Source organism: Dermacentor albipictus, chromosome 1 (assembly GCF_038994185.2).
Source record: "Dermacentor albipictus isolate Rhodes 1998 colony chromosome 1, USDA_Dalb.pri_finalv2, whole genome shotgun sequence".
NCBI classification, from domain to species: domain Eukaryota; kingdom Metazoa; phylum Arthropoda; class Arachnida; order Ixodida; family Ixodidae; genus Dermacentor; species Dermacentor albipictus.
In genome coordinates this window covers 16,155,519-16,182,686 of record NC_091821.1, presented here as the reverse complement: position 1 = coordinate 16,182,686, position 27,168 = coordinate 16,155,519, and the positions used below count along the sequence as shown (strand labels likewise).

The 27,168-nt window shown below is 44.9% G+C and overlaps 2 protein-coding genes across 2 annotated transcripts in view; both read left to right on the top strand.

Annotated features, from left to right (window-relative positions):
• LOC135917103 (RYamide receptor-like) overlaps positions 1-27,168 on the top strand; it is a 399,699-nt gene that overhangs the window by 249,140 nt on the left and 123,391 nt on the right. The window lies entirely within an intron of this gene.
• On the top strand, positions 6,430-7,881 carry LOC135917102 (uncharacterized). The gene has a single exon (XM_065450592.1). The coding sequence runs from the start codon at positions 6,512-6,514 to the stop codon at positions 7,766-7,768; it is 1,257 nt and encodes a 418-aa protein (XP_065306664.1). The 5' UTR covers positions 6,430-6,511; the 3' UTR covers positions 7,769-7,881.

Below are 27,168 nucleotides of genomic sequence, written 5' to 3'. Positions count from 1 at the left end.
GGTACTTAGTAAGTCTAAAGAATAATGGACCTATGTTAACAGCAATGAGTATGGCGAAAACATAACGCACCATCAACTTATTTCAAATGCATATGATGGTTTGCAAAAAGAGAACGAAAGGAAGAAAAGAAGGACTAGCATATGATATATACAATTGATAGCATCATCCATATTTCACATCACAGATTTCCAAAAACACTTGGTAATTAAAACGATGATAAACATAAGATGAAACATCACTTAGTCGTTGCTGACAGTACTGTTTAGCCAGCAAATTGAGCAAATTTGCCAACAGTGGGCTGTGCGACAACCCTCTGGGCCGAACATTCCAGTTGCGAACAGCTCGCGGGAAGAACGAAAAACTAAATTTATTGTTAGCGCAAGAATATTCTTGGAGTGTAAGGTGATGCTTATGACGGGTATCTATGGATGTGTTATAGGAAATATAGATGTTAGAATCCGAATGAACCTCATTATGTGATACAAAAAAAAATTAGTTGGTACAGCATCCCACGACTGCTCAGTTTATGAAGGCCGATCTCGGATAGCATCTGAGTAGGCGAGTCGGTGCACCTATATCTGTTACAACTCGCCGTGGTTGCTCAGTGGCTATGGTGTTGGGCTGCTGAGCACGACGTCGCTGGATCGAATCCCGGCCACGGCGGCCGCATTTCGATGGGGGCGAAATGCGAAAACACTCGTGTACTTAGATTTAGGTGCACGTTAAAGAACCCCAGGTGATCGAAATTTCCGGAGTCCCCACTACGGCGTGCCTCATAATCATAAAGTAGTTTTGGCACCTAAAACTCGTTAATTTAATATCTGTTACAGATAAAACGCGCGGCTTTTCGCTGGACAGCCTCAAGAGTAGCTATTTGATTTTGGGCAAAGGCAAACCACGCCGCGTACGCGTATTCTAAGACAGGACGTACGATTGTCACATGGGCCAAGAGCTTGGCTTCCTTCGTAGAGTATCGCAGGGCCCGGTTTAAGAACGTAAGCTTTCGCATCGCTTTGCTTGCTACGGGCTGTACATGAGCCGACCATCCCGAGTCTGATGATATGATAACGCCCAAGTACTTATACTGAGTGACAGTGTTAACTTTAGTATTATCACAGCTGTATGGAAAGGTAAGCTTGGGTTTCTTTTTTGTTCCTACATTGAAACTCTTTTATCAAAGTTGATGACCATTTGCCAGTTATCACACCATTGGGCTATCAAAGAAAAATCTTTATAAGACTAATTTGATCCTGTCGGTTTAGTACTTCTCTATACAGGACGCAGTCGTCTGCAAATAACCTAATCGTGGATTCAACCTGATTAGTTATGTTGTTTATGAACAAAAGGAACAGGATACGAGCCAAAACGGAACCCAGGGGTACTCCAGAAAGTACTGGCACAGTTTCAGAGGTGTGGGAGCCTAACTGAACAAACTGGCGGTGGTCAGACAAGTAATTGTTAACCCAAAGTAAAATTAGCCCATCTCCTAGTTTAGGTTTAAGCTTTAGAAGCAGTTTAGCATGGCAGACATGATCAAGGGCTTTTGAGAAATCTAGGTAAATTACATCTATTTGTTTCTGGTCGTTAATTGCTTTTGCGAAATCGTGTAGGATCTCAACAAGTTGGGTAACTGTAGACAGACCAGTCCTGAAGCCATCTTGGCAGGGATGGAGGACATTATTTGCGTCAATGAACTCTGTAACAGATATTAAGATAATATGTTCCAAAATTTTACAGCATGTAAATGTGAGAGAGATATTTCTATAATTTTATTGAGAAGAGATATCGCCCTATTTGTGGACGGGCCCTCTTTTAGAAATTTTCCATTCTACTGGAAGGCATCGTTCGGAGATTGCTTGTACATAAGGCATAAATATTTTCTTACGGGCTCGGCATAACGTTTCAGTAAACAGTTCGGGATTCCATCTGGACCATTACACTTTTTATTGTCTAAGTTTAATAATAGTGAGAAAATACCTGCTTCAGTTACGGCTGGAGCGCTTAGTGCCTCGTTTTGCTCTATATTCCCTGGCCTGTAAGCATGTTGGTGTCTTACTGCAGGTTGGAACAAACGTTATCGCACTCAGACAAAAAAAAACAATAAATAAGGTTGCGATGCAGTATAACAACATCACTTTTATGCTAACTTAAAGTGTTAAGTTCTTGAAATCCAAATCTAAATAAAATCTTTGAAAAGTCTGCATTTTACTCGAATGCAAGCATTGAGTGGCTTCGGTAATGCAGCGATGGCTGCATGGATGTAGTCTACGTGAAATCGACATGTTTTTTTTAATCCTCAATAACGAGCAGCCATAGACTGAATAGTCAAGCGGGTTTAGATCTGAGCTGTTTGGGGGCTATTCGGAAGCGAAAATGAAATCAGGGAAGTTTTTCGGGCGTCACCGTTGCACCACCTTCGCCATGTGAGCCGGAACTGAACCTTGCTGATACGTCCGCTCTGGGTTTCTGAAGTGTGATTCGGCCCGAAGCAGGAGCTTCTTGTTCGAGATTTCCACCCGATGACTTGCGCTGCTCCCTTCGGCTTCCTGTTCGAAGAAAACCTGCGGCATCTTTCCATCAGAATTGATAGTCCCCGAAATCATCGCTCATTCAGGGGGAGAAATTCTTGAGGTAATCGTTACACTGACGTTGGCTTCTTTTGAGGCTTCCTGTCAATATCCTATCGTTTGGTGGTTTAAAAACTGCTTGTTAATGAACACTGCCTGTTTTTTTTGTGATGAGAATGCCGCGTTGACGTGCCCCACTGCCAAAGCGCTTGAGCAGGTCCTCGCATTTTATTTCCCTGGTTTGTTTTATATGCTGTATTAGTCTATGAGCTTCGTGCACTTTGCACTTGTGCAGATTCGCTTTCACAAATTTTCAGATGGGGCGTTCATAAAATCGTTCGGTTTGGGCCATTACGCTTCTTCAAAATTGATTTACCTAGAGGGGGGGGTAACTTTTGCCACACCCTGTACATGCGCAGGAATGCAAAGCGCGAACATTCATGCCCTTTGTGCTGTCTTTTGCGTGCATCAAGTCCTATAGAGAGAGTTTGATTGTAAAATGTAATACGGGCCGGTTCCTCTCGGGACAGCCAGCGCTTTGGTGCGCTATGCTGCAGTCCACCGCTTTCCGTATCGACTCCCATTCCCCAATACTTCTATCGTAGTATAGCTAACAGTACGTTGAGGCTGTGCGTCTATGATTGCACTGCCTTAGCGATTCGCCGAGATTACAACGAAACACTTTGTAGCGTCTACCCAAATAAAAAAAAATCGCTCATACTGTCGCCATGGGCACCGCCGTCATCGTCTTGCTGCTGTCGTTACACAGACGCTAACATCGCACACACAATTGCTCTCCTTACAGTCCATCCGGTAACGCTTTGCGGGATACCGAACCATACTGAATGCGATATCTCCGAGCTGGTTCGCATAACATGAGTTTTTATTGCGATCACAAATGTAGGGAGACTCAAGACGAATTTCCGCCGTCACCATCAGCACCGGCGTCGCCATAAGGCTCTGTATAAAGTTCAAGTGCCATAATATCCTATCCCGGGGCGCGCAAGGAAGGGGAGGGAAAGAGAAGTCAGCGCGTGTTAACGTGATCAAGCGCGCGCTAGGGCTAGGGGGGGGGTGAGGAGGGGGTGGCAGGTGAGCAGGTGTCTGGTCTTCTAGCCCGGCTCAGGCTGCGCATGGCATCCCACGCAACTTATCTTTTTTGTAATCTGGGGCATGTGCAAAAGTTAGGGTTAGCTGATATGGCTGGTAGTATCGCGTGTGCTGTGTTCTCGTGCGCCTAGTGGTGAAGGTCGCGTAATCTCAAGTTTCGGAGACGCACTCGAGCGAGAGGAAGCACGAGCCGTTCACCTCACCGCAACTATCGCTCTTTTTAACGCCAGCGCTGTAAGAGCGAGTGTCAGCCATCATTCACCTTTGCTTGTGCGAGCGTGACACATTGCTTGTTTTTTTTATTTAGTGAGCGAATATTTACTGCAATTTATATAGCCAATAAAACCACCATCATTACTTCGTATACTTGACTAAGACTTTGCTATCGCTGTAACTGCTTCGCCTTTAGGGCGAAACTGCGACTTTCCTTTTCTTTTGCCTTTGTTAGCTGCCTCGAAAGACTGTGGCGCTATACCTTCAAAATTAAAATTAAATTTTGCTTTTCACTATGCAAGTTATACCACTGAAGTTCTTCTGTAAACTAAGTTGTTTCGCAAGTCAAGATTTTGCTACCGAAGTTTAGGGCTCTGTACACTGCTGCACTTTCTTACAGCATTGCCGAAATGTAAGCGCTTACAAACGCAGGGAAATCTGAGACTTAGGAAAGCCCTTTAAGTGGTGCACTGAAAATATTCAGAACTTCAATTTCAACTTTAAATTTCTTATTATGGCATCACTTATCATGAAACCCTGCCCACATTCGGCCAACGTGTGGGAGTTTGTTCAGAACAGCATAATTCATAACGTGGCGCACATGTTTCCGTCTAACACAATCGATAACAACGCGACGCTAGTACGCATAGGACTCTTAAGCAAAATGACTAGTAACACAGGAAATGGTAGGGTGCGGACAACACTATATACAATACCATACGTATATCATACGAACGTGCATGATTGTTGACTCAAAAAGCAGGGAAAAGCGCGAAGAGGTCCCTGTTCCTTTGTTGTGGCCACGAATGAGCTCCAGACGCGCCACCGCAAGTCCCTGTGTTCACCTCGGGAAATCAATACATATGCTAAATAAAAGAAAAAAAATACAGTCTAGTGCACCTATGGGCAGTCTGTATTCCTTTCATAAGTACCGGTCGGAATTTCCGCGGTTCTAACAACAAAGGAGAACGAAAAGTAAAATGTTGATCTTAGTACCATTTGGTTTAGAGCTGATTTATTTAACCTACACGTTCAAGAAGGCCTCCGTATTCGCCTTGAAAAACAGCTCCCGGCGACATAAAAAGAAGACATACGGATTGTAAATCAACGTGAGACCTCATTAAATTTTCACAGAAAAGATATGATTTCGGACATGCACTTTAATATGTAAGAGAAAGAGAGAGCAAAGTTAGCTGCTAATCAAGGGGAGGTTTAACGGAAATTAAATATTCGAAATTTACAACGCCTTGTAGTGACCTCGCTTCTTCAGAGAAGTACGGGCGTCGGCTTTCAAGACGTAGGTCGTTTGTTTATGTGGCTAGTACGATAACGTATATTTCTTAGCAGTCTTACTTCTTCTGTTTCATCTTCATAGTTTAGATTTTTCACTGCCTATATTTTTATCCTCCCCGAAAGTTCCAGATCGGGACTGATCAAATGATCCGTGAGTGATCAGTGAGTGATCAGTTACTGATCAAAGGGAGAGAGTTCCGAATGGCTTTGAGGAAAATCTTTACTTAGTGCCACTTTTTATTCTTTGTTTTTTTTTCAAGTTCTCGACCTGTTTAGTGCAATGGCTATTAACCGCCTTCATATTTCATCACTGGGTGACGAGCGTGCACCAAGGTTTTTAGGGTTCATTCGGTCGATTCGGCCCCATTCGCGTAATAGGTGGCCCATTACACATCGTGGCTTCATCTGTACGACTGCAATCTAGACGCAGTGTGCTGGGCAGGGAACACTTCTGCAACACTCCTGTGACCCGTCGTTGCTGTTGCTCAAGCGGCCTTTTTCATCACGTGTGCTACTGGCCATCGCACTCGGCGCTGGTGACAAGACAGATGAGAAAATAAGCAGTGGAGAGCCAACCTCGGTGAGCGTTGACTGATTGTCATGTCAACAACACACGCAGCCGCAAGAGACAGGGTAGCTGGGGAGATGACTCTTCAAGGAAAGCTGAAAGCAGCATTAAATCAACGTTTTCTATATAGCAGTATTCTGAAATAGATGAGCAAAGAAGTGCAGGTTGCTTTTACCCGGAGGAGAGCATCAATAAGCGAGAATGAGAGAAGTTGTTGCTTAAGTGACAAGTGGCGACGCGTCATCAGAAGTGCCCAACCGCTTTTCCTGAGATGTCGTATACGTCGCTGAAAGTACCAGGTTACGGCGATGGCACGCGATACGTAAAGTCGTGTGGCAGTGCTGCCTTGCTCCCATAAAAGCACAGGTGCCTCAAGTTCACCAGAGGCCTGTATGGTCCAAAGGCATATTTAGGAAATGAAGTTAAATATTACTCTTTTTTCAGAGCAAAGGAAAATGATGGTGGTACGTGCCACAGATGTCGCGCAAATAGGATGGATTATGCTTAACTCTTATCGTACTGAATCGAGAAAAGGTATTGGTACATAAAAAGTAAAATTCTAAGCAGTTAACAAAAATTGGAGCAGGCATTTTTCTCGTTCCTTTGTTTTCGCTGTCTTCTTTTTCCATCGTGCCCCGTGTTTTCCAGCGAAATAGCGCCCCGCTTCGGCGAATGGTAGCGCGCTCCCGTGCCCACAGTTCGGACGTCCCCGTGGCCAGTTCGGCCATCCCGCGCCTTGCAGTGCGGACCGCTACCGCGATGGCCACCCGCCAGCGCCAGGGCACCACCACTGGGCAGGGCCGTCGTCGCCAACAGCGCCAACAGCCGAGGCAGAATCAACGCGCCGAGCACCGCGCTCAACCAGTTAACGGCCACGAAAATGAGGCCGGCGACGGAGGCATCCACAACGACGTTCCCGTGGGCCTCGTGCCAGGGTCAGTGATGGGGCCAGTCGTGGCATCATCCTTCTTGTACTTGCCACCGCCTTATGCAGCCGCATACCCTACGGTGCTGCTTCAACTCGAGCCGTATGTCCCTTTTGCCGAGAATCAGGCCCTAGTCACAGGGCAAGAGTACGCTCGGCTCTTGGAGGCGTCGATGCTGTGGGGCCTGCACGCGGACCAAGATCGAGCGGAGCAACTGCAGCGTGGTACTGGCGAACCACACGAAGCAGCCCATAACAACGCACCGCTGCACCAGATGGGCGCTGAGGAAGGTCACGGTGACGTACAGCAAAACCCGGTGGCCGTTGAGCCGGAAGATCTCTGGGAAGAACTTGAGCCCGAGTACTATGGCCCTGTGGTGACGAGCTACGGAACAGTGTCCGTTATGCTCAGGCACTGTGTTCGAGTCGACATCTCTGTGCATGGCGCCGTGCGCGTTGTCAATTTCCCAAAACACTGCACAGCGGCTATCAACAGCGTTGGAGACTGCAGCTGTGTCTGCCACCCGTGCGGCCGCGTGCTACAGCAGGGTGGAAATGTGCACATGGCAACAGGAACACGGTTGGCCCAGATCTCGATCCGCGGAGTGACCTTCACGGCGTTCAATCACGGACTCGTGTATCTCGTTGACGCTTCGGGAACAAAGTCCACAACAGAGCGCTTCCAGATCCTCTCCTACGACGTCCCCCTGAACGTGTTTGCCTACGAGGTGCCGCAGGGAGTGGAATGCTTTGACGAATGCTTCCGCATTGTAAGGGAGGCAAAGCAGAGGACCACGAGAACCGGCGACGAAATCTGGCTCGTGAACGGTGTGAGAATCAAGCAGACCCCATGGGGAGATGTTCAAGTTTCCCGAGACTCAGGAAGACGTGTCATCTGGACGTCGCCCTCGGCTGGCACGATATCAGTGAACACGCCGATCGTGAAGACCGCCATGAGCTGCGATCCCCGAAAGTTCTTTTTCGTGAAGGTGGGTCAGAAGAGGCTCAGTGCCAGCGCCGATACGTTCACAGTCCGGAACGGCAGCCAGCGAGCCGGATTTGACTTCCGAGGCCGCCTCATTCTTCCATGACCAAGCATATGGCAGCACTCTAGAGAACGTTATGCAAAAAAAAGAACCAACAGTTTGCCTCGCCTCTGGTGTCCTTCTCTGCTTACGAGAGAATACATAATCTTACCATATCAGTTTTGCTCCAAGTTGAAGTAAACTTGCTGTCAACACATTCATTCATTTTATGGGGTTTTACGTGCCAAAACCACTTTCTGATTATGCGGCACGCCGTAGTAGAGAAGTCCGGAAATTTTGACCACCTGGGGTTCTTGAACGTGCGCCTAAATCTAAGTACACGGGTGTTTTCACATTTCGTCCCCCATCGAAGTGCGGCCACCGTAGCCGCGATTCGATCCCGCGACCTCATGCTCAGTAGCCCAACACCATAGCCACTGAGCAACCATGGCGGGTGTCAGCACATTCGAAGCGCTGTTGAACTCAAGGTTCCCTTGTCTATACGGCTTATCTTGACCGATAACGGCGCTGTTTTTCAAGTCCGCACCAGAGGTAGTAGAGCTAGAGCTGACAGTCTGATGAGTTCAGTAGTGATTAGGCGACAAGAAATCGAGTTAATATCCGCCAATAAAAGATAAGTATTGAAGAGGTAACCAACGCCATCAACTCGCATCTTACACGAACCAGCGCTATGCCAACATTGGTGTAATACTGAGTGCCGCTTGCGGCCTTTTTTTCAATAATGCAGGTGTTCCTACCTCTCCCCTCCCCACTTTATCTGACACCAATGCCAAAACAATCAGTGCTATTAGAAGCAAACAGGAGAAAACAACACGGCATAAAGTGATGTTCGCACCACAAGACCGGGAAATTACCTATACAGCCCCAGTGCAACGACGATCGTCCTACGTGCTGTAAACGCTTATTCACTTGCGTTTAGCATGTTTGGCTGTTGTTGTTGTAGTTGTTGTTGTTGTTGTGAAGTGATGGCAAAATCCCACTGTTGAGGAGATTGACAGAGGGTCGGGTCATATGAGGAAAAGATAGCGGAAGTCTCAACGGCACATCATCAGTTTCATAGCTATGACTATTTTAGACGTCGGTATTTGAGGGCCACTTCGGTGTTAGACATTCCACCGAAGCTTAAGTGCAAGTCCTGGTGTCAGATTTTTCCGTTGTGATGTAGTGGCTACACCAACCAACTAGGGTATGTTCCAGCTGTGATGCCCGTGATGACACTACTTGCCACGTGCTTGTGTCTTATGTTACAATGTGCGCAGTGGTGTTTTTAAAGTTTTTATGTTATCTACATCTTGGCTTCTGCTGTTTTTTCTAAGTAGTGTATAGAAATTTGGGACAGTCAGCCCTGAAGAGACTTACCTTCTCCCCGTTTATTCTCTTAATAAAGAATAATGATTTCGGCGTACTAAATAAGCTATAGAATTCAATATTGAAATAATCGCAGTCTTACTATTCAAACTCGTCTTTTTTCTCCTTTGTGTTCTATATGATTTTGTCAACGAGAAATTCACAGTGTTTGAATTATTTTCAGCAGAGTCATTAATTGCCTTAAGGCGATACAAAATACTTGTGAGAAAGACTGGAAATACTATAAAGACGCCAGAACCGCAGAACTTTGCGCGATTAGCATAACAGAAAAATTTTTTCTCACTTGTCTTACATATTTCGTTGAAGTGGCCTCGTTCCCGCACGTAGTCATTTCTTTTTTCTTTTCTTTTTATTGCGGTGAAAAGCATGCAAAGCGGTGGTTTCCTACCAGTGATCTCATGTTTACAGGAAACCGTTTGGTCTTATTTTTTATTATTATATTGCGCAGTGTCTCCAGGATTTATTTTCATTTTATACTCGATAGCGTCATGTGAGTATTTCGCAACTACCTTGTGCCACATTTAAGTTCCCAGGGATACGCCTTTCATGCAACGTGGTTGTTCATCTTACATCATTATTAGCGAAGCAGAAGTTTAAAGCACCCTGATCTGAATTTGAAGCCTCTCACTATGTTTCATGCCACGTGGCCCACTGTGGGTGCAACGCAATCAATGAGCTAAATGAGTGTGAGGTGGCACAGACCGCGCAACATTAAGTTATTGTGACATTGTTTCGAGTACCCTAAGCTACGCGTGAATTTACATATTGCTGATCATTGGATTTTCCTACTTAGGAACCGCGAACTGCTGTAAGTTTTCATAATTATAGTCATCATCATCATCATCCTCCCGGTTACGCCCACTGCAGGGCAAAGGCCTCTCCCATACTTCTCCACCTACTCCGGTCATGTACTAATTGTGGCCATGTTGTCCCTGCAAACTTCTTAATCTCATCCGCCCACCTACCAATCTGCCGCCCTCTGCTACGCTTCCCTTCCCTTGAAATTCATTCCGTAATTCTTAATAACCATCAGTTATCTTCCCTCCTCATTACGTGTCCTGCCCATGCCCACCTATTTTTTTTTATTTCAACTGAGATGTCATTAACTCGCGTTTGTTCCCTCACCCAATCTGCTATTTTCTTATCTCTTAACGTTACACCCATCATTCTTCTTTCCATAGCTCGTTGCGTCGTTCTCAATTTAAGTAGAACTCTTTTCGTAAGCCTCCAGGTTTCTGCCCGTAGGTGAGTACTGGTAAGACTCAGCTATTATACACTTTTCTCTTGAGGGATAAAGGCAACCTGCTGTTCATGATCTGAGAATGCCTGACAAATGCACCCCAGCCCATTTTTATTCTTCTGGTTATTTCCGTCTCATAATCTGGATCCGCGGTCACTACCTGTCCTAAGTAGATGTATTCCCTTACCACTTCCAGTGCCTCGCTACCTATTGTAAATTGCTGTGCTCTTCCGAGACTGTTAAACATTACTTTAGTTTTCTGGAGAATAATTTTTGGGCCCACTCTTCTGCTTTGCCTCTCCAGGTCAGTGAGCATGCACTGCAATTGGTCCCCTGAGTTACTAAGCAAGGCAATATCATCAGCGAATCGCAAGTTACTGAGGTATTCTCCATTAACATTTATCCCCAATTCTTCCCAATGCAGGTCTCTGAATACCTCCTCTAAACACGCTGTGAATAGCATTGGGGAGATCGTATCTCCCTGCCTGACGCCTTTCTTTATTGGGATTTTGTTGCTTTCTTTATGGAGGACTACGGTGGCTGTGGAGCCGCTGTATATATCTTTCAGCATTTTACCATACGGCTCGTCTACATCCTGATTTCGCAGTGCCTCCATGACTGCTGAGGTTTAGACTGAATCAAACGCTTTCTCGTAATCAATTAAAGCTATATATAAGGGTTGGTTATATTCTGCGAATTTTTCTATCACCTGATTGATAGTGTGAATACGGTCTATTGTTGAGTAGCTTTTACAGAATCTTGCCTGGTCCTTGGTTGACAGAAGTCTAAGGTGTTCCTGATTCTATTTGCAATTACCTTAGTAAATACTTTGTAGGCAACGGACAGTAAGCTGATCGGTCTATAATTTTTCAATGTCATGAGGCATTCATACCTCATGCCTCAGTGGTGCAGCGGTGGCGTAGAGGTAGAGCACCCGCCTCGCGTGCAAGAGGTCCGTGGTTCGAATTCCGGTGCCGCGCAATTTTCCACCGGGGTAAAAAAAAATGGGCGAGTTGGTAAAATTGCATGAACAGGCCTGGAGTGTGGCCTGATCCCGGTGACTAGATCCGGTAACGCACTCCCTCACCAGAGCAGGATTGGCCACCCTGGTGCAGTACTTGGCCACAACCTCCTAATCAAGTTTTCATCAAGTGGCATTACCTCTGATAAACATTATCAAGTGCTCTTGCTGTAGCTGAACAACTCGAACCGGAAATTTTGTGGCTTGGAAATGCTCACCTTGTACTTAGATGCGTACAGTATGATCACCTTGTCAAAATGATAACATGCCATATTTCTTGCCCCTTTCAAGTAGATCCCTCACCTTCATTCTTCTATCGCCATTTTCACGCCCTCCGCCGTATGAATTACCACGACTTACCCTTCAAAAAAATCTCCAATCTTTCTCGCTTGTACAGAAGCAAATGCATGCCCCCCTCACGATTTCATTTTAAATCACAAGCTATTTCCGTCTTTATAAATTCCTTTTCGCTATTGATCTGGTACATAACCGTTCCATTAGCTTATAACGTGTGATGTGGTGTCCAAGTTTTGCACACGGGTAGATATAGTAGCGTCGACATCTTCATGCTCCATCTCATAGCATTTCGTTTGCAGCGAAGCAGCTTTCTCAATGATTTCCTAAACATTGTATGACTTCTAAGCATTCCTGGTGGAATCATTAGAAGCAGAAGAAAATATACCAGATTTCTTTTATTTTGACTTTAAATTTCCCTCCTGCTCTCCAACCTCGTCTTTCACATTTAACCAGTTACAGCCTTCTCTGTCTCGACCCTTGTATTTAACGACGCACTTCCTTTCTTTCGCGCATCTAGGTTTGGCCTCGCCGACATTGGCAGTTTCTGGTACGCTGACCAAACCGACTCACTTCCTGCCTGCTAATTGATACATGGCGCCCATTGCTCGCTGCGATGATCGGAAGGAGCTGGCTGCTGTAGCCCTTTTCGACCGATTCCTGGCACCACTCCTCGCCTTCTTCTATCGCCATGTCTGCTTCCCTTCTCCCTTTTTCCCTGCCGTTGTGAGCGCCGCTCTTCTATGCCCTTCGCGGTCTTTCGTGGCGACAAACAGTCGTCGGCACGGCGGCCGAAAGAACGACGCCCTGGGCAAACACAGTTTTCATTCCGGGCTCAGTATATACAGGAGAGCATGGCGGCGGTCATTCTGCCGTAGCGGCGAGCGCACGCCTGCCCGCTATATGTTTATGCGAGCAGCTGAGTGCTGTTGCAGGGCGCTTTTTGTTTGTTTTCAGTTATGGAGCGACGCAGGCCATGTCATAAAGGTTCTCGTCGAAGAGCCGCCATGTATGCCTAGGCAATCACTGCACGAAAAAAAAAAGTACTTGCGGTGTATGTCTCCAGTGACCAGTGTTAAGCTGGTGTCGGCACCATTGGTGAGCCAGTGAAGCGAAGGGTGCGGAAAAAGTGGGGTAGACAGTTGAAGGCGCACAAAAAAAGCGAGAATAGATTTCAGCGAAAACCGCTGTTGTCTGCTTGGAGTTCCTTTGCAGTGCCCATAAAAAGTGGTCATAAGTTTTGTTCCCAGCGTACGTTCTGAGACCAGCCAACAAATTGCTTGCACACCTCGGTATGCTTTTAGTCTCCTGCTTTACTGTCCGCCGATTTTACAAGCTGCGCAAATTTTGACCTTAACGTGATTTTTTTTCAGAGATTGCATTTATTTCTGTAGAGAGATGGAGAAGTCATAAGGGAAAGGCAAAGACGTTAACCCGACTGAGCTCGGCAGGCTACCCTCCACTGGGGAGAAGGAATTCAAAGAGGAGAACGTAGAAAGAAATTCGGAGTTTGCGTTATTACACACACAAGCGTTCATCGCTGAGCCAGTCACAGGCGGTCATACAGGTGGGTGCATTTCAAAGAACGCACCAGTGCCTTTGTGGCCTTGCACATAGAAGACGCGCGAGACCATGGACCCAAATCTTCTGCTTAGTGAAAGGCCTGTCGTCCTGCTCGTGAAAGGCCCAAAGCTGTCCGAAGGGAACTTCTATGATCGGCGTATGTGGTGTAGTCAAACAGCAGATGCTTGCTCGTTTCTGCATAGCCGGCTTCTTGCCTGCGCCGTGGAAACACGCCAAGATAGTCCTCATCCCCAAATCGGACAAACCTTTACGTTTCAGTTTCAGTTTCCGTTTGTGCAGACATGCATTGCCCGAGTCCAAAGGACTAAAGGCAGATGAACTCTGCGTGACTAAGGTCCCTCCACCCATGCATTTGCTCAGAATCAGTGAGAATAAAAAGGAAAAAAATGACTTGATACATTAGAACATGCCAAAAGAATTGTCCGAAAAGCAGAAGTAACATCGCGAACAGGCATCTTAAATTATGTAACAGAATCACAATAATGCAATAGCAATAACCCATAACCAGAACAAACGCGTACATCACTGACAACATATTAAAAAGTACAAGATTATGCAAGCGTTATACAAAGTGCAGCATAACAATTCCTATTAATGTATATAACTTTAGAGAATGTAGCACAGTACAAAGTTATGGAATTTTTTTAACACAGTAACTTATTTAGGACGCAGTACCACAGAGTAAGTAGATTGTAACATTTTTTTAAAACTGTGTATAGAACTTCATTTTTCAATAAGTTCGTGGATATAACTACTGTTGCAGAGAAGGTTAGGAATTAGGTACTGCAATTTTTGATTTCCGCAAATGGTTCTGAATAGTGGTATTCTAAATCGCTCATGTCGGGGATCATAGGGAACATTAGTAGGGTAGCACTCAGTCATATTTACCTACAAACCTCATTTCCAATTGCCTTGCGAATATACAAGGTGAGCATAAGTTTATAATGTTGATTAACAGTAAGTAATTTAAGCGTGTTAAAAAATGGTGCAGTGTGCTCAGTTGGTCCCAGATTTTCTATGCAGCTAAAAGCTCTCTTTTGTACAATTGCTAACCTTTCAAGGTTCGTTCTTGAAGCCATACCCTAGAATAAGAGAAAATGATGGAGATGAGAATGAACTAATGAGTAGTATAACTGAAGCCTTAGCGAGTGTGGTACCAGAGACCTAAGTTTATATCAGAAATTGCTCTAGACATACTGGCATCTACTTCGTTTAATTGCGGTGTCCAACTGAGGTTTTCATGAAAAAGTACACCCAAGAATTTAAAAACGGGACACGCTCGATGTCATTATTTTAAATCGAACAGAAATGGCGTAATCTTCGCGGTTATTTGTGCCTTTGCATAAAATGTATTTCGTTTTCCTAACGTTAAATTGTTGTTGGTTATGGTCAAGCCAGTATGAAAGCGAGATCAACCACTCGTTCGCCGCCTTTTCTAAATCCCTTAAACGGCTGCCAGAGAAAAACAAGCTGGTATCGTCCGCAAACAAAACTGTAGAGGACGTTTGTGGTACGGGCACAATATAATTTATGTAGATAATATAAAATAGTGGACCGAGTATAGAACCTTGTGGTAAACCGAATTTCAATGGCTGTAGCTGAGATTTATACCCGTGAAGAGACGTATAATGCAGCCTGTCTGTGAGGTAACTGCGTATTAATTGTAGAGCTACCCCTCGAATGCCATAATGTGGTAATTTTTCAAACAGTATATCACGCTTAATAGAGTCGAATGCTTTTCGGAAGTTTAAAAATATTCCTAGAGTGAACTCCTTGCTATCAATCCTATTAGCTATTTTTTCTTTGGTACTAAGTAAAGCTGTTTCTGTGGATTTCTTTTTCGCGAAAGCCGAATTGTTCCTTGACAAGCAATCTATGTTCATCAGGAAACTTGGTTAGCCTTGTTTTTATTATGTGCTCTAAAGCCTATGAGAATAAGAGTAACACCGAAATCGGTCGATATTGCTAAGATCATTCATAGGACCACCTTTATACAAAAAATAAATTATGGGGTCTTACGTGCCAATACCACTAACTGATGATGATGCACGCTGTAGTGGAGAGCCCCCGAAATTTTGACCACCTGGGGTTCTTTAACGTGCGCCTAAATCTAAGTACCACGGGTGTTTTCGCATGTCGCCCCCATCGAAATGCGGCCGCCGTGGCCGGGATTCAATCCCGCGACCTCCTGCTCAGTAGCCCAACACCATAACCACTGAGCAACCACGGCGGGTGCCAACACATTCTAAGCGCTGTTGAACTCAAGGTTCCCTTGTCTATACGGCTTATCTTGCCCGATAACGGCGCTGTCTTTCAAGTCCGCACCAGAGGTGATAGAGCTAGAGCAGACCGTCTGATGAGTTCAGTAGTGATTAAGCGGCAAGAAATCAAGTTGATTAATATCCACCAATAAAAGGTAAGTATTGAAGAGGTAACCAACGCCATCAACTCGCATCTTACACGAACCAGCGCTATGCCAACATTGGTGTAATATTGAGTGCCACTTGCGGCCTTTTTTTCAATAATGCAGGTGTTCCTACCTCCCCCCTCCCCACTTAATCTGACACCAATGTCAAAACAATCAGTCCTGTTGCAACCAAACAGGAGAAAACAACACGGCATAAAGTGATGTTCGCACCAGAAGACCGTGAAATTACCTATACAGCCCCAGTGCAACGACGATCGTCCTACGTGCTGTAAACGCTTATTCACTTGCGTTTCATTTGCGTGCTCAGCAGCCCAACACCATAGCCACTGAGCAACCATGGCTGGTCCACCTTTATACAACACCGCAGCCCTAGCTGTTTTCATATTAACTGGAAAAATGCCTCTTGATAATGCTCTGTTACAGATAATTTGCAAAGGTGCTGATAAAAGTGGGCTACAAAAATAATTAGATTAGCTTTAATGCCATCATTACTGGCAGCAGTATTTTTATTTAGTTTCTTAAGAAAAGACTTGATCTCCAATTCACTGCAAGGAGACATAAATATGGAATACGAAATGAAAGGATATATATTTCTGTGCATCTAGTTGAGTGCTGGACGATGAATGTGTGCCTGAATATAAAAAGTGGGTACTGAATTTATCCGATAAAGTCTCTTGACTGTATTCAGCACCATCAGTAATTAATGTACCAGGGATTATGTTCTGTTGTTGGCCAATAAGCAATCGTACTGTGTTCCAAATTTCTTTTAGGTCATCAGAAGCAGCAATAAACCTATACTTGTAATATTCACATCAAACTTTCTTGAGATCACAGTTCAACTAGCTTTGAATTTTCTTATGTTCATTTAGAAGAGAGAGATCGTTTAGATTAGTAAATTGGCGATACATGACATCAGGGGCTTTTATTCTCAGAAATAACTCTTTTGTTACCCATGGTTTTCTGCATTTTGTGCGCTTTTTTTCGACAACATCCGCCCCATATCTCTCTCAATATGCGTTGGAAACGTCATGGAGCACGTCGTTCTTACTCGGCTTACTCAATGCATTGATAAAGAAGACAAGTTACCGCACACCATGATCGGCTTCCGTAAACGGCTGTCTACACAGGAAGCCATGCTTTAACTTCAGCATCAAGTAGTTAACGCACGACATGGACCTAAACTGGACACGAGGGCCATACTTGGCGTAGACCTTACAAAAGTGTTTGATAACGTCAGCACTTTGCTATTCTCGAGGCACTTTCCAAACTAAACATGGATGCAAAGATATATCGCTACATTAAATACTTCCTCTCCAACCCCACTGCCAGATTGACGATAGAGGGGCTCCAGTCGGAGGTTATGCAGCTGGAAAGCAAGGCCACATCACAAAGGTCGGTCCTCTCTCCCATGCGTTTTAACATCGCCCTCCTGGGACTCCCAGCACAGCTGCCGGCCATCCCACGCCTCCATCACTGCCTATACGCGGATGACATCACCCTCTGGGCTGCTGGAGGCCATGACGGAGAAATAGAAGAGACGCTGCAAGAAGCAATCAACATGGTCATACGGTACGTCGAGGCATGAAGACTTTCGTGTTTGCCGGCTAAATCAGAATTATTCATCCTAGGTCCCGTTACCCACCGCCGAATGACTAAGGCGAGCACGCACGCCATCACGCTGGAGATCAAAGGACAACCCATACCGTGCGTGCCTAGCCTGCGAGGCCTGCGGCTCCGTATACAATACAAACAGATACACAGATACTATCCAACGCCTCAGCAACCAAGCTACTCAAATAGGAAAGCTCATCTCTCGCACTGCCACCAAAAACACGGGAATGAAAGAGGACAACCTGCTACGATTGATACGAGCCTTTATTATCAGCCGCATCGTGTGCGTCACACCCTTCCTGTGCCTCTCGAACGCCGAAAAACGCAAGATTAACGTGATTATAAAAGAGGCATGCAACCAAGCGTAGTTTTCTACTTATTCTGTTTCCTTGGAAATGAACTGTTAGTTGCGAGCAGTGGCCGTGTTTGCCCTCTCTCTCTCTCTATCTCGTCTTCTCGTCTACGTCTTCTTCGCGCACTTTTTTGTTAAGATGAAAAGCCCTGCCCTCCCTCAATCGACGGCGAATCAAAAGCTGACAGAATTGGGCCTACATAACGCCATTGATGAGTTAACTGAGGGCCAGCACATTGCACACTACGAGCGGTTCTCACAAACAAACATCGGGCGGCATATTCTCCGCACCCTGAACATCCATTATTTTGCGTTACCTTGCAACCCTCATGCATTACCGTAAGGCAAGAATGAAGTACCCATGCCACATCCACCATTCAAAGTACACTTCTCCATTTCACATACAATTCATTAAAAACCCATCGCCATGTGTATGACGCTCTTTGGCCCTATTTGGCCCTTGCGCCATAAAACCGCATACATCAATCAATCAAGAATTAAGTACCCGCCCTCCTGACAAGCGACTCAATAACTACCAGTCGACAACATGGTGATTATTACAGACACGCACACTCCCCTCCCTTTCGCTGTTCAATTACATTTAACCAGATGTTTACACACCCCTATGCAAAGCGTGCGAGGCGGCTCGCGTCGACCTATACCATATAATGTGGGCATGTCCCTCAGCATCACACACCATTAAACAAAGCACCAATCCTACATTTAAAATTACCCCACCCGAGCGGTGGGAGGCTGTGGTGCGAGCGCATGCCCGGAGAACAAACTCTGGGCAGTCTGGCTCGCCGAGGACGACGCCAAAGCTCAAGGTCTGGCTACATCCGGAGGAAATACATCTCCGGTGGGGCTAGCCTCCAGGCTCCCGCACCCCTTGACCCCAGCAAGGACATTTATTAAAGTTTCTCTCTCTTCCTCTTTCTCCGACACCACACGATGCAATTGGGACTGTTCAGCATTCTAATTAGGAATCAGCAGGCGTTTGGGAAACTCCTACTCGCAGGCGCCACAATAACGTTTCTTCTTTCGGTTAAAACCAGGTAAAGTTGTAATCTCAAATGTGGGTCTATGACATATAGACGCCAGTTTGTGAACTCAAGTGTGTTCCATTTCCTTATAATAATGATAAGACAGCTAAGGCAAGACCGCTGAGGTGCTGCACTGCATCCGTTCTCGACAATGGTGTCGAAGTGCTTTCACATTCTCCATGTGTCTCATGGGCATCTTTGTCGGCACTTTCACTGCCAGTAATATTGCAGTACCTAGGTAGCCACCAAAATTCAATGCCGTGGCCTCTGCCTACCGCTTAATCATAGCGTAATCGCATATATTGTACCAAGTATTCCTGTGGACTGTGGCGCAGAGCTGATAAGAGTGATTGCAGGGCTGCCTTTGAGACACAGAATATAACTCAGTGATTTGGTGACTGTTGTGTCACATATAGCAAGCCCTGCGCTGCGGAGGGTGGAAGGTTCAGACCTTGTCAATGTTGTGACGTCGCGGATCTTGAACTTCCTCCCGAGGACTGTCTACAGCACCAGTAGAGCTGGTTATAGTCGGAGGGCCATCTGTATAAGTGTGAACTCGATTGAAGTATGAATCATGCAGTATATATAGAGCGGCTTGATTCAGGGTACAAGTTAGCAAGTCGGACTCCTTTTCAACTCCAGGAATGGAACGCCGCACTTGGGACTGCCGGAGACGCACGACAGAGAAGAAGTTAATCTTGTTGCAGGCGTGAAATCGGATGGAAGAGGATCGCTACAAGGCTACAATGCTCGAAGAGGTTGCCTTTGGTCTACGTTCCGTGACAGAAGCAAGACGTTGAAACAAGAGTTGGGAAACGTGACGAAGATGATTTCTAAGAGTGTCTGTGGCGATATACGTACTAATGGGACGTTCCCTGGCGATAGCGATTGTTACAGCTGTTGAAGAGCGTCGCGGTAGACCGAGACAGGTTCGAAGCGCTTGAGCTTGCATGCTCCCAAGCACTCTGAGATTTGTGCTCCGGCTGCTTAACAGCACCGGAGTGCGGTAACGCAAGAAACTCATGAAAAGCGCTTTGCACCATTGAAGCAAGGAACGCATCGACGGTCCTCATGCTTTTCCAGTGATTGCTTTGAAAAAATGACTGTAGGAGGAGTCTCTTCCTCAGAGAGGATACATGGGGGCTCCAGGAGTAGTCACAGTAGAGAATTATCCCCAAAAATCTATGAGTTCTCTTGTACAAGACATCCGGGTATCCAGTCAACGATTTTCGAATGAATGCCACTAATGCGCATTTTGCTGTTGAGATGCCCAGTACTTCTCTGAAAATAAGTATACATCAGCGTTGTACCCTTTTGTAATCTTGCACGAACCTGCGGGCGAGTTACTCCTGAAGCCCAGATACAAATATCATCTGTGTTAATTGACAGACTGTGGCAGGGACTCCGCTAGCCCAACGAGAGCTAGGTGGAACAAAACTGAGCACAAAACTCCACCTAATGGAATTCGTCGTGTGGTATAGTTGTCGGTAGTTTGACTATCCTCGGTGAATATAAAGAAGCTCTTTCGGGTCAGGTAGCTCCGAATCCACAAAAACGTGTGGCCTCCGATTACCACAGCCACGAGCGCCTCAAGCATAGCTGCATGCGAAACTTTGTCATAAGCGTTCCTCAAGTCTAAAGATAGCGCTACGGAGAGGCGTTTAGATAAATTGTGTTGTTGGAGTGAAGACACATTACCAAAGACGTTGTTGACTGACGAAAGACCACGTTGAAGGCCTGTCCTCACGTCTGGATAAAAATTGTAATGTTCAAGAAACCACTCCAGGCGCGTGAGCATCATCCTATCCATCAACTTGCAACATAAGTGGCGAGAGCAATAGGCCGATATGATGTTACTTCAAGGGGACAATTTCCTTGCTTTAGGTTTGGGACAAAACGGCTACGCCTCCAGTCAGAGGGAACAAAAGCGTCACTTCATGAAACGTTTAGATGACGCAGCATCAACTCTCGTGCTTCATCATCAAAGTGGCGTAGAACCGCGTACGTTATATTGTCGGGGCCGGGCGAAGAGGAAAGCCTGCCAATGGCTAGAGCAACCTACAGTTCTTCCATGGAGAAAGGTTCGTCCATTGCCGAATCTTGCATGAAGGGAACTACGTACAAGTCGCGGTCCATTAGTAGCACTCTGTCAGCTGCAATTGCCTCACAAAAGCCTTCACCGACATCTACTTCTCGACAGCCTCGGTGGAGAAACAGCGCCTTACAGGGGTGGCTTTGCTGAGGAGAAGAGCGAAGGCCCTGGAGAGTTCACCAAAGGCTAGATAGTACTTTACGGGGGTCCAACGCGTTACAGAATGATTTGCATCATTCGCTGCTCAATTTGTCCATCCAACGACCTAATTTCTTTTGCGTGCGCCTGGCCTCCCTAAGATCTAGAATGGACTTTGTGCATCTAGAAGGTGTTCAAAATTAAGCTTCATTTTTTCTTAAAATTAGGCACTGGGAGGCATGCGAACACCACCTGTGCAAATAGGTTATGTGACCAGGGGTACACAAAGTGAGATGATAATTATCACTGTCAGCAGCCCAATTCCCAAAAATTGAAACTTAACTTTTTGTCGACTGCAGTAAGTGGGTATGTTTGTATTAAAAGGTTAGAGGTAGTCGTGTTCCCACACAGTATCAGTTGGAAGAATTCTTCTAGTGTGTTTGTGCTCAGAGATATCCGACTCCAAATTTTGTTTGTAGTTCGTATGATTATGCATGCAAGTGAGTTAGGATCGGCGCAAAGCTCCTCCCTAACGTGACGCGGCTGTTGCGGGCTGCATTTAGTCTGACAACAGGGCGGAGGCATTGGCAAAGATGATAACTGTTCCCCTTCCCCTCTCGGCTGGTGAAAGAAAAATATAGCAGCGTGGTGTGCCATGAAGTTGATCTTGATTTCAATAAAACTTACAATACTTAGAAATCAGCAGAGTACGAACTCTGCAGTAGTAGTATGTAGCTGCGCATCCGGTTCATGAAATTCGCGGGCTTTGCCATGATGTATAGACAAAAGGAACTCGACGGATATGAATCAAGTGGTCGCCATATTATCTGTCTGCGCAAAAGCATTTCAAATGTGAAGACAGTGCAGTGTTGGAAATAGGAAGGTGTTCAGACAAGTACAAAGAAGTCCAATGAGAAAGCACTCCTCTTTGAAGATGCAAATCGTCGACGTAAAATTTGGAACACTAGGAGGCTGCAAAAACTACAAGGATAATTAAATACAGCAAGTTACATTGCTGAAAGAAGTCGCGGTAGGCTTCAGCGATTCCTGTAGCTCTGCCCTCCTTTTCTACGGCAGTAGTTACTCTCCCCCTAACGTGGCGAGCTTTGTAAAAAACGGAGCAATTCCGTAAAAGTTTTCCGAAACATGCGCCCTTACAGAGCGATGACATTGATGGCGGCATGAAGAAGACGATGGCATTACAAACGGTGATGTCACGACGGAGATAACTAGTATAGCAACAGACGGTGACTGCTACACGAGCAGGACGGCGGCATGATGGCTTTCAATAAGATTTTGCATGTAGTGTCTGTATCCCATAAGAGATAAACTATCTATGGATCCCTGCACAATGACATAAGTCATAGCGGAGCAAAACGCACGGACTGAGCAACCATTTTGTGGCTCTCAATTGCGGTCGCCCTATAAATAAAAATATAATAAATAATCGGATTTACTGTTTCTAAAAATTGGACGTGTCACCAGGCTATGCTCAAATGGTAACTAGTCCATTTACTTGACTGGTCAGGGAAGTGGTAGTTTTAATTTTACCACACCTCCAGTCACGCGGAAGGTAGTTCCGGTTATTTGAGCAGGGAGCAGTAATTTTAGACAAAGAACACCACATCGAAGCCGGTACTGGACCAGTTAACCTGGTGAGCTGGTTATCGCGACATGAGTTGGAACAGGTGGACGCCAGGCCTGTTCTTGGTGAGGAGAGGCACTGTGTTTAGCCACTCCTAACCTTTCTGTCGTCGTGATATTATTCTCCCGAAAAAAAAAGCTATTATAAGAAAAGTAACAAACACAGCTCAGCATGACTTCTGCGCGTCACTTCGTATGCTTGAAACTGTTTCCTTCTTTCGGTGGATTTCCTGCATGCTACATGCAGATAGAAACTAATTTTAAAGCATCAGTGAAGAACATGTAACCCTGTGTGAGGCAAGTAACACATTGGGAAAAGTGTTATCCGTTAGTCTACAGCTACAGTCCCATTTGACAGTCAGCTTGAGTTCGGCGTCCCGGTGTGTGTTGTGCTTGACGTGGCAAGTGCCAGGACACAGACACACCAGGCAATCAGTATCTGCCATATAGGCACAGGAGCCCGTTCCTTAAGATAAGTTCCAAGGCTTTTGGCTGTCAGTCTTCAGTGCCGCTCGGGCACTTCCAATCCTGCAAAGACAAACTTAACCAGAAAGACTGAGATGAAGCAAAGATACAAACAGCAAGAGCATGTGTGTATTGCGGAGAGTGCATTTCTGGGCCTGGAGGAAAGTTTGAGGGTCTTAAGAGGAAGCTTTAGCTCGGTTGCTCTTATGTAAATACATGTAAAAAGAGAATTCGTTTTTCTCGGCAATCACTGTACCAAATTTGACGAGGTTTGTTGCATTTAAAAGGAAAACTTATAATCTAGTGACTGTTAGTTTCGAATTTTTGACTTAGGCTGCCAATGTTTTATTAACAATTGGCAAAAATCGAACATTTTCAAAAAACGCCAGTATGAAGTTTACAACCCTGTAACTCAACAACGAAAAAGGATAATACAATTCTGTGAATTGCATCTAATAGTACATCCAAAGCAGACAAAATTGATATGATATATATGAATATAAAAATTTAGTAATATGGAAATACAGATGTTGCAGAACCATTGTAACCAACGTAACAAATTCACCTAAAATGTAAAATGACATATCAAGTTTGTCCGCTTTGAATGGTCTAATGGATGCCGTTTACAGAACCGTGATATCTGTTCTTGATGCAGAGCTATGAATTTGTAAACTTCGTGCTTCTATTTTTTTCAAACTTTCAACTTTAAAAAATCCTTTTTAACGAAATACAAGCCCTAAATTGAGATTCCGCTTCCAACAGTCACTAGAACTTCACTTTTTCTTTCAAATGCAACACATTTGATTGAAATCGGTGCAGGAGTTATCTCAGAAAAACGTGTTTGCGTTTTACATGTATCTGAATAGGCCGCGTTGGAGTTGGGCCCGAGCTAAAGCTTCCTCTTAAGGGTGCGAGGCAAGCGGGGTCTCAGATAAAAGGAGGGAGAGCGATCCATTTGGGCGTCCAACAAGTCCAATGCAGTAATAATACCACCTTGAATAAGATGTTCTGTAACACCGAGGCGTGACTCAATGCCTCGATTATATGTCTTTTAAAGGATATGTAACAGGTTCATAATGTGCTTCAGGTCCTTCATTGCACCAAGTGAGTAAGCGTAGGCATGAATCCTCTTAACGCTTCTTAGTGCACTGACGGAGTTAGTATTGCATCACTTTAACCTCCTACTTGAAGTAAGAATTAATAAGGTATTGAAATAGGGAATTGGCCGAATCCAAGCGACTACGAATACCCGAGAAAAGCGACCTCCGAATATCGAATCGGATATAGAATATTTTAATTTTGGACAGAGTTCTGGAGCTGTCTTGGTAAATCAAGGGGATTGCTAACGTTATCTACATGTCTCATTTCAATGCGCGCAATTTCATTCGAGAATGGGTGTCTAGTAAACTCAGGAGTTTCTAAACAACAGACAACTCCTTTCAGATATCTGGTGTACCATCACACTGAAGTAATGCAAAAATGGAGGGAAACAGCAAATCACCCAGTGCAGGAGAGAAGTATGACACTACAGCATCGCACATTGTTCAAAAAGATTCAAACATGGTGAGAATAATGAACAATCAATCAATCAATCAATCAATCAATCAAAAGAACTTTGATTATTTACAAAGGTTGTACAGTTGGGTTGACTATACAGAAGGGGGTTCCATAGCTCAAGGCTGCAAGGGGACCTTCTGTTTTGAGGCGCATGAAGAGACGTGAGTAAGCAACAGTGATTATAATTTAGCAACGGCTAGTAAGTACAACTATTACACATAATTCACATACAACAAATGAGACAACAATCCAGCCATACAACAATCCAGGCAACAAATGAGCATACAAACTGTCTAAAAGTCAGGCCTTCATAATGAATGACTAAAAGAAACTATGAGGGAACCTAAGCAAGTCTTATGATGTGCAAATGCGAGAGCACCGCTTGTCACTGACTGTGTCGCTGGTTTATGTCGATGAGTTTAATGTTGCGACGCCATGTTGCTGAGTTTAGTGCTACTGCGTTTCAGAGCGTAATGTTGCTGCTTATGAGGACTCAACAACGTCAGTCGACAAACCGGCCATATAGGGATCTGTCAGCTTAGTTTAATTAGCATAGTTCTCATAAAAGTAGTGTTTGCCCGAATAGCGTTCAGTGTTCTTTCTCAATGACACCACTTTTCAGCACGATGACACCACTTTGCCGGGCGATGCCGAGCGACTTTACCGAGTGGCATAATGGCGTTGACATTACATTTCTTCATCGGGTTCGTCGGCGAACTCCACCTCATACTCTGTGGGGATGTCGTAGTGGTCGTCCGACCACTACCTGAAGCGCGTTGCATCCTATTCGTCCTTGTGGTCCATGGGCTTCGGTGATGGCTGCATCTCACCGCGCTCGCTCCGTAGCCGCTCGCTCTGCCATTTAGCGAATAGCCCGCAAGGCAGATCCAAACCACATCCACAGGGCTGAACACCTTCATGACTGTCACCTGTTGCATCGGTGGCGCGATGCATATTTCTCCACACTCCGAAACATTCTTCTACACAGTGCATAATAGAACGCTACCTGTTGAAGCCTGGTTAAGTAGGAAAGGCATTTTTGCACCTTCGATTAATTGTCGTCTATATTATGCACCGGAAACTATAGAACGAGCTTTATTGGCTGCAGCGACACCGCCTTGATTTGGAAAGTTCTCCAGAGGACTTTTAAAAAAGTACTTTTACGTAAATCCTCATATGATTCGATATCTTATGCCACCCAAAATGGGAACATGTGCCTTTTGTCATGCTGCTACTTATGACGGTGCACAGTTTATGGAAAACTCGCATGTTAGGTCAGAATGAAGAACAAATTGTACCTTCGCAGTCACATTTCTTTGAGATCATTTCACAACTGAAAGAGTTTTATGATCAAAGAGACTTCCAACCAAACTGGTATCCATTGTTGATGCAGCGTATCCTCCTGCCTTTCTTTTGGAGAATGGTTTACTGCAATAATTGTACTCAGAAGTGTTTGTTTTTTGCTTGTACACGTGGCTATGACTGTTCTGGCCGCTATGTAAAGGCTTTGTAAAAAAGCAATGCAATGCAAAGTATTATGCAGCGTAAAATGCAATGTAAAAAAAGGGTGACCTCGGTGAGGCCACTTTTTTTTTTAGTCAAGAAGGTTGCGTAATTTGTGTGCCGTTTTCTGCCACTGTTTGCTGATGACAGCGGGTTCGCACGATAAGCCAAGTAATTCTCTCGCATTAAAAACACTCAGCAACTGGTGCCCTTACGCGGTCACCACAGATCCCCTGCGCCAGAATCATCCGGGACAGTCTTCTATCATTCTCTCTTCTTTGACACTCCATTAAGTGTACCGCCTTAAATATTCGAAATAAATGAATATTCGAAACGTTCAAATAGAGAATTCCGAAATCGAATGCAAATCCAATAACAAAGACTCTTCGATTCATATTCAGAATTTCGAACATTCGCACACCCCTGGTAATTTCGATGGTATAGGAGCGCTACACACTGTTGCACATGTGGGCATGTGGGCTTGGAGTGCCTTGCCTTCCCATAGTTGCGAAATAACCGCTGCTTCGGTGTGCACTAGACAATGCTATTGAGGGATAGTAGTCTCAGTTGTGCAAGCTAGCTGATCACGTCGGCGAAGCGGGTTTGATTTTGTTTTCTTCGTGGTAAGAGTCATGGCCGTAAAAGGGTAGCTTCTTTTCTGTCATATTCACAGAGGACCATATTGCGATGTTTCTAGTATTTTGACACAATAAAGCTTATAAAAAGGTACCCTTGAAATGTTTTGAAATAGTAATGTATTTATCAAATGGGGGGGGGGGGAGAGAACGTCACGTTTTAAAAGGCATTCGATAGGCTAAATCGAGATTTAATAATGATGCGTCATTGAAATTTCTGTAATAGAGACTATAATGATGATGATAATGCGCGGTTTTGGTTCTCATTCGCAGTCTTATTCGCATTTCTATTGTATTGTATTCGTATTTGTATTTGTATTGGAAATCAAATTATCACAAAATAAGAAATTACCAATGCTTCACGTAACTACATGTTCTTGCCACAGGATTCAATCATCTTCTTGGCGAATTATTCATCAAAACCATAAAAATAATCGTTCGCAAGTAAGTTGATATAGTCCCAATGAATG